At 31.9% G+C, this 16,502-nt stretch overlaps 1 protein-coding gene across 1 annotated transcript; it reads left to right on the plus strand.

Annotated features, from left to right (window-relative positions):
- Positions 1–778: 778 nt before the first annotated feature.
- LOC116136574 (cysteine-rich receptor-like protein kinase 10) lies at positions 779–14,829 on the plus strand. Its single transcript, XM_031422250.1, is given in 10 exon segments — positions 779–868; positions 1,640–1,751; positions 9,947–10,139; positions 12,008–12,072; positions 12,263–12,367; positions 13,009–13,240; positions 13,862–14,073; positions 14,156–14,342; positions 14,344–14,425; positions 14,524–14,829. Coding segments are annotated over 10 exon segments (1,584 nt in total).
- The last annotated feature ends 1,673 nt before the right edge of the window (positions 14,830–16,502 follow it).

Genomic DNA, 16,502 nt, shown 5'->3' on the forward strand with positions numbered 1-16,502 from the left:
CTTTATTGGAAATGATTCTTTAATCTATAATCTCCTTATAAGAAAAGAATTCTTGAAATCATAACCTTCTTTTAAGAAAATGATTCTTGAAATCATAATTAAATAAAATATTTTCTAGCTCACATAATATTTAATGTCCACAAATTTTTTTTCCACAACTGGAAATATAATCATGTTTAATTAAGGCAAGTGCAATATGCATGAATATTAAAATAAAATCTACCAGACTCCTTTATTGGAAAGAATTCTTTAATCTATAATCTCCTTATAAGAAAAGAATTCTTGAAATCATAATCTTCTTTTAGGAAAAGGATTCTTGAAATCATAATTAAATAAAATCTTTTCCAGCTCACATAATATATAATGTCCCCAAAAAATCTTTCCACAACCAGAAATATAATCATGTTTAATTAAGGCATGTGCGATATGCATGAATATTAAAATAAAATCTGCCAGACATATTGTGATCACTGCGATTTTGTTGTGACCACCTTTAAACCGAACCTAAATAGATTGTGCACTAGTTTGAATGACCAAGTTGACAAAATAAAATGCGTATAACATGATTTTTTTAAGGGATTTAATTTTTCTCACATTCATGACTGACAGACAGAAAGGTATTTTAAATGCATTAGAAGCTCATTGGCCAAATGCAAGCAGTAGGTTCTATGCTTGGCATGTGTATGCCAATTTCAGAAAGAATTTTCTGGGGGTACATGTTAGGAAATTGTTCTAGGCAGTGAGTAGAGCTTCAAAGAGGGCAGAATTTGTTGAGGCCATGGGTAAGGTAAAGGATGTTGATGAAGATGCATACAAGTGGATACTTGAGAATGAACCTAACCAATGGTCAAGGCATGCCTTTGACCCTGTGCTAACTTAGATCACATAACCAACAACATGAGTGAATGTTTCAATTCATGGTTGGGTGAGGATAGGGAACTACCCATACTTAGTTTACTAGAGCTTTACCGATGTAGGCTAATGAAGAGGTTGTTATGTAGGGTTGAAGCTGGTACTGAGTGGGTACTTTTCCCTCAGCGGTTCGCATAAAGATTAACAAGTTGATTGAGTCAACTAGAAATTTTATTGTTGTTTGCCTTGGATCTGATGAGTTTGAAGTAACTGATCAAAATGTGATGCCAGGTAGAAAACATGTACTAGTCTTGGGGAACCAAGTGTGTGATTGTGATATGTGGCCGATCTCTAGAATTCCGTGTGTACATGTTGTTAGTTGTTTGTTACACATGAACGTTTCCAACTTTGAAGAGCATGTGGATCAAAAGCTAAGAATTCCAATGTACATGTAAACTTATGCATATATTATCCACCCTATCCCAAACAAAACTAGTTGGCTAGAGGTCAGTGATGAATATATTTGACCACCATACAAGCATGTCAAGAGTGGCAGACCACCAAAGATGGAAGAAGAGATCCAACTAAAGAACCGAAAACCAAAAAAGTTTCTACACTTAGTTGTAGTATTTGTAAGGTCATCGAGCATGACAAGAGATCTTTCAAGAATAATCCAACAACTATGAATAAAAGGAAAAAACAGAAGGTATCATTAATTTCTTCATTTTATCAATATTATTTTTGCAGAATATCTAACTAATATTATTTGCCATTTTTCATTTTGCAGAGAACCTTTGTACCCACAATGACTGCAGCATCTTTAGCAGCTCGGATTGTAGCATCTTCAATGCCTACTTCAACTCAAATGTCTAGGGTATCATTAGCTTCAAGTTCAAGAGGTATTCATCACTGTTTCAAACAGTTTATTGTTCATGACAATTCATTTTTTGCTGCCCTAACATTATTCTTACTCCTATTATTAGGTCAAACAAGTTAGTAATGCCCGGGATTTTTTTGTGTGCAGTAGTAGAATTTTTTTTTGTGTAGCAGTAGAATTTTTTTTTGTTTGCAGCAGTAAAATGTAAGTGTTGATATGCAAATTGTATTTTGGGTTGGATTTGGGCACAAACAATATGGGTGAATAGCACATATAATAGGGTTCTTTTTGCTTTGTTATAAGGTATAGACAACTGTTACACGGCTTTTTTTTTTTTTTAAATTTAGGTTTATTGCTAATGTTCAAGACTTAGTCCTCAATGAAATTATCAATGAATGATGGTCTTTTCTAAGGGAGATGTTGCCCTTTTGTTGAAGTTATTTGCTTACTGTTTTCTCATTTTGTTAAAATGTGTCACTTTGTTATTTACTTTAAAAACACTTGCATGCTACTTCCTTGGTAAGGAATGTGTTGCAAGTTCAGGACTCGTTGGTTCTGTACCATTATCATTTGTGGGGCTATAGAACAGGGAGACAATGTAAGATTTATTTACTTATATTAACCTCTTCTTACATAATTAATTTATAGTACCAACTAGGTTGTAATCAAATTTTATTGGAACTTTCAGGTGGGCAACAAACTTCCACAATCTCACCTTCTTCCTTCTTAAGAACTTTTAGTTGGTGCATGTTTTATATTTGTTTTGAGAATGGCTTGAGATGTAGGATTGTTTTGGGTGTTTTTGCCTGTTTTAGGTTTGTTTTGAGAACAATGAAGAGTTGGTGACAGAAGCATTTTGCAAAGTGCTTCCGCTTTCTTTGTATCTTTGGAATGTTAACACATTTTGCTGTATTGAATTCATTGTTCTTGTTGTTGTTCTTTGTATCTCAGGAGAATTTCAATACAAAAGACTCTTGCATGTTTTAGGTTTATCTTTGTCCAGAAATGTTTCAGTTTTAGTTTGGGGTTGTATAATTTGTTAGTGAATTTGAAAGACTCTTGAATTCAATACAAAAGACTCAAATGTATAATCTGCAGAAATGTTTAGATCTGTTAGTGAATTCGAAATGTTTAGATCTGTTAGTTCCCACACCCAATGTATAATCTAACGACAAGTTCCTACCCAATATGTTTAAATTTTTTCCTGCCATACAGGGAAAAATTGGTAATTTATATCCCCATAAATAGTTGATGTGACGGAATTCAATAACATATCTGGATGAAAAGTGGGTATTTGTCATTTTTAAACTTTTTGAATAATAAATTGTCTTTACGGCAAACTTCAAGTGTAGGTCCTACCAATATTGGCGTTTATCAATAATGTCGGATGTAAAAATTTTGTACAAAATGAAGTAACAAGAGATGAATGGAAAAGTAAATACAAAAAATCAATCACTTTTTGTATGTACATGTAATGTTATTGTTTTCTATTTGATCAATAATTGAAAAAATTATTATAAATTTGTCTTTAATATATCAAATGACCATTATACAGTAAAACTTTTTCATAGTCATAATGATAGGGCCGACTAATTTTATTAGTATGAGGAGGTTATAATTTAATGGAGATGTTGTTACAAAAATTATTGTTTTGATTTCTTATTTTAAAATTCATGTTTTAATAGTAAAGTATTAGGATTTCAATTTATATTTTAGTAGTTTTAAGATTTCAATTCAGTATTCCAATTGTCTACTTTTGAAACGGATAGAAGATCTTATCTTGGAACCAACAAAGATAAGTGTCATTGATGGAACTATAAATGTAGTTGATGCATGGTCAATTGATGTGAAGTCATAGACAATTGTCAATGATTTTAAGCATTACAAAATTAGGACTTCGATGTCGATGAATTGCAAGTTACAAATGAAGTGAACTAGGAGAATAAAAGAGTTATTGCAAATTGAGTGATTAGATTCAACAACTTCACTACACTAATCGAATAGATATTAATGTCTTCTTCGATCATCCAAATGAGCAACAAATCGAGTATGCTTTAACCGAAGAAGAAATCATTGCTGCAATTAGACAAAAAGATAAAGGAAATAATCCTAAGGATAATAGTACGGAAATTAAAAAAGTTTCGTGCCATAAAGCTCTAAACATGCTTGAGAAGCTAAAAATATTTTGGTTTCAACAAGAAGGTGTCTATGCTAGCGAGTTATTACATACTCTTATGGTAAAATATGTGGTAATAACTCTGAAGTATAAATCATTGTCCCAAACAACTTTGATAAATATTTTATTTCATCAAACCTTTAATGTAACATAACATATATTTTTTGGTAATATACATATAATTATTGGCTCCGTTTGGTTCAAAATTTGGGGGTTTTGGAAAAATTTTTTTGAAAAAAGTTAAAAAAAAGTTGAATTGGGCGGGTATTACGATGTTGTTTGTTTTTTTACAAAATACCCCCTATAATAAAACATTAAAAGTTAACAAAAATACCCCTAACCCACCCTCAAACACCCCCAGCCGGCGACCACCACCAGAGGTGGCCGGAGTCGCTGTATGGGCGCATGACCGGTTGGATCTTGTCGGTCATGCGTCGCTATGGCCTTTTCCGGCCAGATCCACGGTGGATCTGGCCGGAAAAGGCCAGATCTACGGTCAGATCTGGCCGTCAACTTGATTGAAAGTTCAGAAAAAAATTAAAGCTAAAAAAAATCCTTGCAAATAATTTCAATAACATAATACAGTTAAACAAAACAAATATATATATATATATATATATAGATTAAATAGTTACCAATACTCAAAAGAAACAAATAACAAAAAATTTATATGCGAAGCAATTAAAAACTTACAATTTTGTATTGCTTGTAACAAGATATATCATATTGCTAATCTTTTTCCTCTAGTAAACTATTGTTTTGCTTTAAGAATGATTTGAATAACATTATAAAAAAATTAGTCTATATGAGATAGTAATGGAGTGTCAAAAGTACTTTTAAAGAATAATAAATTAAAGTTAATTTTAATAATGTAAGATATGTATAAGTTTGTCACGTTATTAAAAAAAAAAAAAAAAGAAAAAAAAAAAGTGGGACTTTTTTAATCATAAGTGGGATGCCATCATGTCAATAAATCCATTCTTTAGTAAATTGTTGAATGATAAACTTATTTGGGTCCAAGTCTATTTGGGTTAATCACTTAGACCCATATATATCCCTCAACTATGACAACTGAATGTTGGACCAAGTAGTTCTAATTCGGCTTAAAGCGGAAAAATTGGAGTAACTATGATGTCATGAAAGATTTTAAAAGAAACTTCTAGATTCAGAGAAAAACAACGGATAAAGTTCTCACACTTGAAAAATCTAGAAAAGCTTTACAAGAAAAACCAGAATACTTAACATAGAGAGAGCTGGCGGGAACTTTAATATGACCGTAGTAGCAGGAAGACAAACCGCAGCGAATTTGCTTTTCTTTTAATAACATAAAAAGGGTAATGATATTTGTGCAAACTCTTATATAAAGAGAGTTTGTACATAATGACATAACATGTTATAAAGTGTAACATATAGTATTGAAATCTGTGTAACTTACTGTTATATTAATGTTATATGAACCCTTATATCAGGTAACACTCTATTATATGTCACTCATTTTGTACAAATTTTCTTTGCACAAATAGCTTTATCCCATAAAAAATGCACCTCAATCTATAAACAGAAAAACACTGGAGCTGGATCTCTAAACTGAAACTTGAATTCTGAACAAGTCTGAAAACTGAAGCTGGAATTCTGCATTTCTGCTCAACAATGAAGGTTTATCGAACAATTCTCCATCTGAAAAATTGGTTTAGTTGCAGCACCTATAGGAGTAGAATATAATGGCATATAAATCAGGTTTCAATTTTAGGTCATATAGGCCAATTGGAAAGCAAGAATTTCTTTGATTTCTTGGTATCAAAACAATTATTATCTATATGGGTTATAAGATTAATTTGAGTGGACAATAGATAATAACTTTTCGATCTCTAAGTTATTTATTTTAAGCCATGTTACAAAGGGTGTAAAATATCTGATCAAAATAATTTGATTAGTTGATATAACTACAAATTTATAGGGTGAACCCATCTATCCAAGTCAATAAAGCTTGTGAATAATATAAAATGTGCACCATTAGAAGTTTCTTTGCGTTTTCATTTTGGAGTTTAGTATCATAGAAGATTAATGCATAAATATGTGTTATGTGCATATAATTTTATTCAAATATTTATTCCAAAATTTGTATCAGAAATAATGTGTCATTTTATTGGTATTGTCATTTCATTCAATACATATCACTTATTTACATGTTAATGACATAAAACACATCACTTAGGATATAAAATTTGGGATAAAATGTGGAAAAAATAGTATTATTGAATTTTATTTCATTGAATTTTCTTATGGATGAGCTGTACCGTTTGTTTTCTCAATAAAAAGCATTTACAAGATAATCAAACAAATAATGTCGTGGTTCATTTTAAGTTCACAATTCAAAGTTGCAATTTAAAAAATTTCATATGAAATAATATTACGTGAAATGTACCATTTTACAAGAGTTGAAAAGTATATCTTACTTGTTATGATTATTTATCTAATTCATATGACCATTTTTGAATTAATTACTCAATAAGATAAATTATAGTTTAGGGTTTAATGTTATAAGCCATATATGAAAAAGACTGGCAGTGGCTTACCTCTTGACAATGTTAGTGTTTTCATTTTCATTGAATTTTCTCAATAATTATCGGCTGACAAAGACTTGTTAGCAACCATCTATTTCGTGTTCAAATTGAATAACCAAGAATGCTATACGTGTTTTCATTACATCCCTTGGCCGAGTCTGTTAGCATTTATTGTTAATTGTATGTACGCTGCCAATGAAAGATATGACTTTAATGGATACATTGATATGTATCTTATAATACAATACGTATTCGTTTATATCCTTAAAAATATCGATACAAATTGATACGATTTTATTAATTTGGGCCAAAGGTTCAAAAAAAATTTCAGGTCGAATTCGAGTCACCGAACCCGGTTCACTAAAACCTTCCCAAGTTTACCTATTTTACATGAAAAATGTGAAAAAAAAGATGTGTTACCCATTTTATATGATAATAATAACACAAGTGGAGTTATAGATATTAACATTGATCTTGGAAATGATATGAATGGTTGAGAGGAAATGATATAAATTCTTAATTTTGTGATTAATTTTAATTATGTAATACCATAATTTAAAGTCAGTAATACCACAAAATTTGTTAATTAATCATGGGATGATATTAATTTTTAGAAAAATTATATTATTTTATTAATTTTTTTGAAAAAGGCGTATCCTATAATATAATATGATATGTAATACATAATTTAAAAAATTAGATTTTTAATATACACGAGTTTGACAACCATGGTTCTATTACCTTCTTTGCCCATTATAGGTTAATTTAATTGTTTTGAATTTTAATAATCTGGGCACTGCCATCTTCAAACATGCCTTTGTGAAATTTATTCGATTAACTACCACATGGTGATTTAAGTTGGCGAACCAATCAAACGGCCACAGAATCTGGTCAAACAAAATGGTCCACATCATCATGCCAAGTGTGTGGACCTGCTTATTCCTTGAAAAATTAATTAACCTATTGAGAAATTTCTTTGCTTTGTTTTAATTTTCCACAAATTAAATTAAATTGATGAATGATGAGACGTTCTTTTCCTTTTTCCACAAGGGACAAGAATACCAAATTTGACTGGACTTTGCTTCGTTGACTAGCGCAATAATAGAGTCTCGTCTTCCAAGACAATACTCCCTATCTCTTTCTACATCATATATATACTGTACAAATACAAAGGTCTGAAGTCATTTCAATTTAAAATTTTAAAACAAATTCATAGCACGAAACTGACCATTGATGCAACATTGTCCGATGATTTTAGGCTTTATTTATTTCGCTTTTTGGAAAAACTATTATTAGTATTCTCAAAAAAATTAAATAGTAAAATATTATTATTCTTAAAATATTATTATATATTTTTTAATTTTTTTTAAACTTCTTAAATTTATTAATTTAATTAAACACCCTTAAATATCTTTTTTTTAAATTACGAAAACACTCCGACCATCCTTCGGTGGTAGTGGCCTGCTGTCCATATTTAATGGGTGGGTTAGGAGTGTTTTTGTTAACTTTTAATGTTTTATTATAGGGGTGTTTAGTAAATAAATAAACATAGGAGGTATTGTATTAATTTTCAAATCTTACATCATAATACCCGGTCAATTCAACTTTTTTTTAACTTTTTTCAAAAGTGTTAAAAAATGAACCAAACGGAGCCTAATGGCTTCGTTTGGTTCAAGATTGGAAATACTACTCTTAGTATTCCCAAAAAAATTAAACAGTAAAATACCCAAAAACTCTCATTTTTGGGAATACTATTTTCAAAATTATTCAATTTTTTTAAACCCTCTAAATTTGTTAATTTAATTAAATACCCCTAAATATTTTTTTTAAAATTATAAAAACACCCCAATAATCCACATTTACCAGATTCCGGCCACCACCGTCGGAAAATGGCCGGAATCTGGTAGGATGGCGAACTACCGGTTGAATCTGGTCGGTAGTGTACCGATCTAGCCTTTTCCGGTGGATCTGGCCGGAAAATGCCAGATCTAAGGCTAAAGATCTGGCCGTTGATGGCCAGATCTTTGGCCGTAACAGTCGGTCACGACGGCCAACAAACGGTCGTCGTTGACCATCAACGACGACCGTTTGTTGGCCGTCGTTGAGAGCAAATACGGCCAGATCTGGCCGTTGACGGCCAGATCTGACCGTAGATACGGCCAGATCTTTGGCCGTAACACTCGGTCACGACGGCCAACAAACGGTCGTCGTTGACCATCAACGACGACCGTTTGTTGGCCGTCGTTGAGAGCAAATACGGCCAGATCTGGCGGTTGACGGCCAGATCTGGCCTTTGCCAGCCAGATCCACCGTGGATCTGGCCAGAAAAGGCCATATCGGCGCATGACCGGCAAGATCCAGTGGATCTGGCCAGCAAATGCCATATCGGCTCATGACCGGCAAGATCCAGCCGGTCATGCGCCCATAAGGTGACTCCGGCCACCTCCGGTGGTGGTGGCCGACTGGGGGTGTTTGAGGGTGGGTTAGGGGTCTTTTTGTGGACTTTTAATGTTTTATTATAGGGGGTATTTTGTAAAAAAACAAATATATGGGGTATTTTATTAATTTATAAATCCTACATCGTAATACCCGTCCAATTCAACTTTTTTTTAACTTTTTTCAAAAAACTTTTCCCAAAACCCCCAAATTTTGAACCAAACGAAGCCAATAAATAATCCAATAGATTTGAGGGAGATTTTGGTACGAGATATTATTAATATTAAGCGTGACACTTCATTTACAATTTTTTTTATACAATTCTCATATGATAGTTTGCGATTGGTCAATTTGTAGTAAATTCTATTTGTTTAAATACAAACTAACTAATCGCGAGCTATTACTTTATGATTGTATAAAAATATTATATAAAAAAGTTATAAGTGTAGTTTTATTGTAGTACTAATTTACCAATTTCTATATTTTTATTTCTTATCTATCTTTATGTTAAATATGATTGTAATATTATGTTAGTATCACCCTTTCTCTCCATATATATTCTGTTGAGCAACAAAAGACTTAGAATAAAAAATCTCTTTCTAATGAATATGATACTTGTGTTCCTCTCTCTTCTGAGCTTGCTGAGTTTCCTAAGAGCAGCTCCAACATATCTTTACCATGCTTGCCCAAACACCACTTCCATAGGGAACATCATCCTTCAAACAAACCTCAATTATTTCTTGGCTTCTCTTACCATAGACGCTTATCTCAGCGATAAATATTCCAACGGTTTCCACAACGCCACCACAGGCGAAGACCCTAACCAGTTGTATGCTTTCTTTCTTTGCCGTGGCGATGTCGATAAGGACACCTGCCAACGCTCCGTCAGTTTGGCAACCAAAAATTTGACTGAGCTTTGTCCTGTTGGAGAAAGCATTATATGGTACGATGAGTGCCTTTTCCGCTACTCAAACGAGTCATTCTTTTCTAACGTGAGCACGAGAACCAGATTTTTAATGTGGAATACACAAAATTTTACAGGCACAGGCGAGATTGGTCAGCTGGTGAATAGTTTGATGAACGAAACTAAGAATGAGGCTGTAAACACTTCTAAAATGTTTGCAACCAGAAAGGTTAATTTGACAGGGTCTCAGACACTGTATGGTCTAGTGCAGTGCACACAGGACTTGTCAATTATTGATTGCTATAGATGTCTTCAAGAAGCTATGGCAAGGTTGGGTTCGTTTCCATCGTTTTGTTTAACTGTAGGAGCAAGAGTGTTGTAATTTGCGATACGAACTGTACCCGTTCTATAATGGAGCCGAACCACCGATATCGGCATCACCACTGGCACCTACGCTTCTGTCTACACTTCCACCTGCTTCCAACGGTAAAGCTAGAATACAGTTTACGGCTGAGATCCAGCCAGTTAAACTAATTAATTGATTGATTAATATCGTTTCAAGTCTGTGCAAAATCCTGGGTGATATAATCAGTGGCGGACCCAAGATTTTTGCTGAGGAGGGGCCTCCGCGGTTCCGCCGTTGTTTGTTAACCAACTATTGAAAACTTAAAAAAAATCATCAAACCTTAAGCAAAGAAGATAATACAATATCAAGAAGCTGAAAGAAAATGATGCAATAACACATTATTTTCCTACTTAAATAAATCTACGAGAAGCAAAACCTTGAAAGCAAATATGTAAAATCACATCCAACTCACAAGGAAACACAAGAAAATTTTGATGTGGAAAAATCTCTTAAATGCGAAGAAAGCAAAAAATCATAAGAATCTAGCAATCCACTTAAATCTAATATAATCAAAAGAGTTCACAGCAATCACAATCTACCAAAAATATTTTATACAAATTTAAAGTCCAATCACAACTCTAACACAAGTAAAATACATAAATGTTTATAAAGAAATAAATTAAAATCACCAAAGAAGTAGTCAAACTTTAAGCTTATAACTCCAAATCCAACTATTAAAATCAAAACTCAACCATCGAGATTAAAAATTTAGCAAAACTTTGCCTCATTTACTCATCAGCCAAACATATTACAAAAAATATACTTAAATAAAAAAATTAGAATTTAGAGCAATATTACTAAACGAAAAGGAGGTAAAAAAACCATAAAAGTTTGCCTCATTTTCTCATCAATCTAACGAACTAAAAACACCTTAATAAATTAAAATAAACAAACCATAGTATTCAGAGCAAAATACAAGACAAAAAAACTGTCAAAAAAATGAACAAAACTTAGCATCATTTTCTCATCAACCTAACATACTAAAAATAGCTTAATAAAATAAAATAAAAACTATAGAATTTAGAGAAAATTACGAAAGATAAAGACAGTGAAAAAAATAATAATGAACAAAACTTTGCCTCATTTTCTCATCAAGGAAACACAGTTAAACGAAAAATAACTAAGAATTCAGAGCAAAAAAATAAAATAAAATAACATATTAAAAGAAAAAAGTGGAAAAATCAACCTCATTTTCTCGGTAACCAAACATGCAAGAAACAATTGAAAAAAGTGAATACCTTAGAATTTAGAGGTTGAAGTTGAAGAGAAGAGCGAGCGTGAGTTTATGTTCAAAGGTTATGTCTTGTATAGTTGCACAAAATTGACAATTATTGGTTTTGAATGAATGATTCATTCTTTCAATTATCTATATAAGTTTTTGCCTTTTTTTTTTTTTTAATTTCAAAAAATTGGTAAAGGTCATTTGTAGAAGTGGGTTTTGATTAATATTATAAAGTTTACTCTTGATGAATTTTAGGACAACTTTATGATAATCTGTAAAACTTATGAAAATTCTTGTCAAAGTTAAATGTTTTTACTAAATTTCAAAGGACATCATTACTAGGAATGAGTACTTAAATTGTTTCTGCAAAAGCTTCTGAGTTAAGAGGAAGAGATGGTGTATTGCAGAGGCATTTTTGCATCATTAAAGTTGCGGTGGTTTTTGTTGCATAAAATATGGTAGTGAAAAATAAAAATGCCCTCTGTTCTTGGATTCTTCACACATTATTTGGTTATCCCATAAAATTAAAAGTAAAAATTTTTAAATTTTTATTTACTCATTTGAGGGTAGGCCCAGGCCTACTCTCAAATGGCCTGGGTCCGCCCTTGGTGATATTAAGGCAATAAAAAGGAGAGGTAAGCCTCTGGCGAGATATAATGAAAACATCTTTTACTTACAATTTATTTCATGATCATGATTTATTATCTTTTATTTTATTTTAGTTTAGTTTTTGCATTGTTCTCAAATTTACAACCTTTAAATACTCGGGCATGATATCATAATCATAGATTTTTAAATAAATTTTAAGATATTTCAATTTGGAAGGAAGAAAAACACTATGGATTGCAATTGGCGCGACAGGATCAGCAATTATAGTAGTACTGCTGCTTGGCTCTTTCCTTCTGTGGAGAAGAAACAAAAGACACAAAGGTAATTGATTTATATCTTCATTTTATTTCACCTAAGCTTTTGAACATCTTGTTATATATAGCATTATATTATATTATATGTACGGAATGTCTCTGAAATAATTAATCACATAATGATTGTTGCATTTGGTGTTAAATAGTATCGTCAAAGTTTTTAATAATTATCAACCCTAAGGCATAAACAGTAATGTAACATGTTATCCCCTCATCGTCATTATTTTTCTTCCTTTAAAGATTTAACTATTCAAAGGAAGAAATTTTTTGTTGCAGAGCAAAGTTCATCATAAAACTTCTTTCTATATTTTTTCCTCTGTCCTTTCTTGTCCATTTGCTTTGTCTTTCTCGGCCATAGAAAACGCTGCCAAAGTGCCAATAGCGTACAATAATGTAATACTGGTTTGCAATAACAATTCAGATCCAAAAGATTGTCACAAATTCATACAGAATTCAGGAAAAGGAAGAATAAAACAGCATTTTAACAGTAAATAGAAGAAACTAAAGTTGTCTATGCTTACTCTTTAGGAAAGCTAGATTTCTTTTGATCATGTACATGTCATAAGATTTTCAAAAGTTTAGGTAACATTAAAGGATTACTCCTCCCCTGTTTTTTTCTAGTTAAGGTAAATTAAGTGTGCCGTGCAGAGGAGAAATCAACCAGTGATCATGAAGTTCAATTACTTCGCTTGGGAGAGGGCAGAGTTGGAGGTGATTATTCATATGATATGATATTACAAGGAGAACAGTTGGAATCTCAAGAGTTCCCTCTGTTTTCGTTTGGCATCATACTTGAGGCCACAGAGAATTTTTCTGATGAAAATAAGCTCGGAGAAGGTGGGTTCGGCCCTGTTTACAAGGTAAAATTAATATCAATTTGGTGAAGAGACTTTAATATATTTAACCAATGTATTACATAACGTACTTGAATGGCTGAATTGTCATCTTGATGTCCACAAATGTTGATCACTCTATTTTAACGAATAAGTATAACTAATTACTATTGACCAAAAACACTCCCTCAATTTTTAGGATTTTTAAACTAAACTAGGTTATTTTAGTCATTTTATATTATGTTATTTGTTAGGGTTTCCTTATTATTTAATGTTTATTATAATGTTATTTTGTAGACAGAGTTATATTTGAGGATCCATTTTCATCACAGCAGCCAATTTTTTTTTATTTTTTCTTAATTGTTATAACAAAAAGCTATTAAACTGTTGGAGTCTCACATCGATTAGGTATGCTCAAGCCTATTGGTTTATAAGAGAGGGTAATTCTCCCATTCAACAAGGCCTTATTGGATGAGGAGTGAGGCTCACCTCAAATTCTATCATAGTATCAGAGTCCAGGTTCAGTCAAGCTGAGTATTTGACCAGCGGGTGAGGAGTTAGAGCCGACAACTGCCTCCAATAACAGGCATGACCCAATATATGAGCTTAACCGTGAGAGGGAATATCGGTGTGGAATCCTCCCATTCAATAAGGTCTTATTGGGTGAGGAGTGAGGCCCACCTCAAATTTTCAAGAACTTATGGGCAAGGGATAAAGGAGTTAAAAAATGAAGTTACTTTAATTTCCAAATTACAACAAAAAAATCTTGTGACACTTTTGGGTTGCTGCTTAGAGGGGAATGAGTCGATGCTTATCTATGAATATATGCCTAACAAAAGCCTTGATTCCCTCCTCTTTGTTTCGTATCTCAAAATTTCTAATGCTAGCTATAACTGTTTAATGGGAAGTCATGTTCGAAATTATGTATATTTTATTTTCAGATTCAACTAAGAGCTCAGAACTGGATTGGAAAAGTCGTAGGAGTATCATTAATGGAATTGCACGAAGTCTATTATATTTGCACAAGAATTCTTCACTTAGAGCTATTCATCGAGATCTTAAAGCTAGTAATGTTTTGTTAGATTTTGAGATGAACCTTAGAATATCAGACTTTGGAATGGCCAGAATATTTGGTGGAAATCAAAATGAAGCTAATTCTACTCGAGATTGTAAGCGGGAAAAAGAAAAGTGGATTTTATCTTTCGAAACATGGTCAAAACCTCCTTATGTATATCCCTATCTCAATATTTAATATGAACAATGATTTAGTTTAAACGAATTATACACCAATAATCTTTGTTAACAGTTTATATCATGAATAATATATCAGGCATGGAAACTGTGGTGCGAAGAACATGCATTAGAGCTGATGGATCCAGTTTTGGTGGAATCGTGTGTTCCGGTTGAACTATTGAAATATATACATATTGGATTGTTGTGCGTTCAAGAAGATCCAACAAACAGGCCTATCATGTCATCTCTAGGAGTTATGTTGGGCAGTGATACAATTACACTTCCTAAACCATCTGAACCTGCATTTTCCGTTGGTAGAGTTGTGAATTTAGCTCAATCTTCATCAGATATTAAAGTTTCCTCCACTAATGAGGTAACTCTTTCAAGTGTTTCACCTTGGTGACGATAAGGCTAATTTCAAGTGTTTCAGGACCATTAATCATTAGTTTCTGAGCATTTTCATTTCAGAGCTTAGTCGTTAATGCGTATGTATCTTGAGTACATACACTGTTAAATTTTGTGATCATTTAAATCAATAACAAAATTGTGCTTGATATTTAAAGTTGTTCTTTGTTCAATATCGCATAGGAAAGACTATTATTTGTGATTGATACTACAATTCTCAAATGTTTATTCAAATTCTTCCCGTCAAATGATGTAAATTTTACTCTTCTTAGGTGACAGTCTCATATAAATATATATGATGAAGATCATTTGTTAATGTAAACTTAATTGAAATATTTTGACAAGACTTGAAAAATTAATTAATATATGTAGCATGCATGATCTTTCTCTCAAATCTTTTTTAAATCTACTTCCTATGATTAGATATTAATTACTTTATAGGACAGAGTAATATATGTAGCATGCATGATCCTTCTGTCGTTTTTGTCATTTAAGTATTGGTTGACCGAGACTCAAGACTTGTAAACAGTTCTCGAGTCTTCTTGTTCGCGTTGCGTAGCTCAACTTGTAGGTCTGACCAAGACTTGTAAGCAATTCTAAGAAATTTATTGGGAGTTTCGAGCCAAATTGACTAAATTTAGAAAAAGAACAAAAAACAAAACAAAAAGTTTATTTGATAAAATCTAAAAGAAATCTCTGGTATTAAAAGAGAGAGAGAGAGAGAGAGAGAGAGAGAGAGAGAGATGACTTCGCTGATATTTTTTTGAAAATACTTGATAGCTTTTTTTTAAAAGGAAATAGTTTATAACTTCTTTTTTTTTTTTTTCAGAATTTTTGAATATACGAAAACTTGAAACATTTTATTGAAAACATTTTAATGTCAAATGACCTTAAGAAAGAGCTTTCAAGTTCAATTATTTTCTAATGAGCAATGTTATACTTACAACTCAGTTATACAACTGAATCATACAAACAGATAAAAAACAAAGGACATAATAGTCATAATACATAATTTTTATGCATTTTTTGTCTGTTTATATAACTCAGTTATAAAGTTATATAAACAAAACATTATTATTTTCTAATAGTTTTGTAAAAAGCATATTGTAAAAAAGTCAAAGACTCTTATATATTAAAACAAATACAGTATGGTAAGTAATAATATTTTGTTGGTGTAGTTTATAGAATATATATTGAGAGAAAAATATTGAAGATAGAAAAATTTATTTGGAACTTTAGAAAGAAAAAAAAGAAGTGAGACAATAAAATGAAAGTTAATTTGAAGGGTGATAAGGAGATATGTGTTAAGAGTCATGAAAATGACTCTACTAAAGTGATTAAAATACTCCATTTGTACTTAAAATTAGATTGTTTTGAGACAGTAAAGGAACTTGTAAAATTATTCATGGAAATCACATTCTAAATTTTTCTTACAATTTTGCATGCTTGGATTGAAATTTGGGATTAAGTTGATATTAGGGTGTGATTTACTAATTAGGGTTAATTTTGTCTCTTTTGTGTTGTTCAGGGTCAAATTGATATTTACGTTTGGTGTTGATTTTGTCACTTTTTTTTTTGTGTTGGGAGCAAACTAACGTTTGCCAGATTTGCTATAAAAGGAAAGCCAAAGGTCGTGTAAATGGCAATTGTAGACCACAAAACCCTAAGCTG

The sequence above is a fragment of the Pistacia vera genome, unplaced genomic scaffold (genome assembly GCF_008641045.1).
Source record: "Pistacia vera cultivar Batoury unplaced genomic scaffold, PisVer_v2 Contig317, whole genome shotgun sequence".
Lineage (NCBI taxonomy): Eukaryota > Viridiplantae > Streptophyta > Magnoliopsida > Sapindales > Anacardiaceae > Pistacia > Pistacia vera.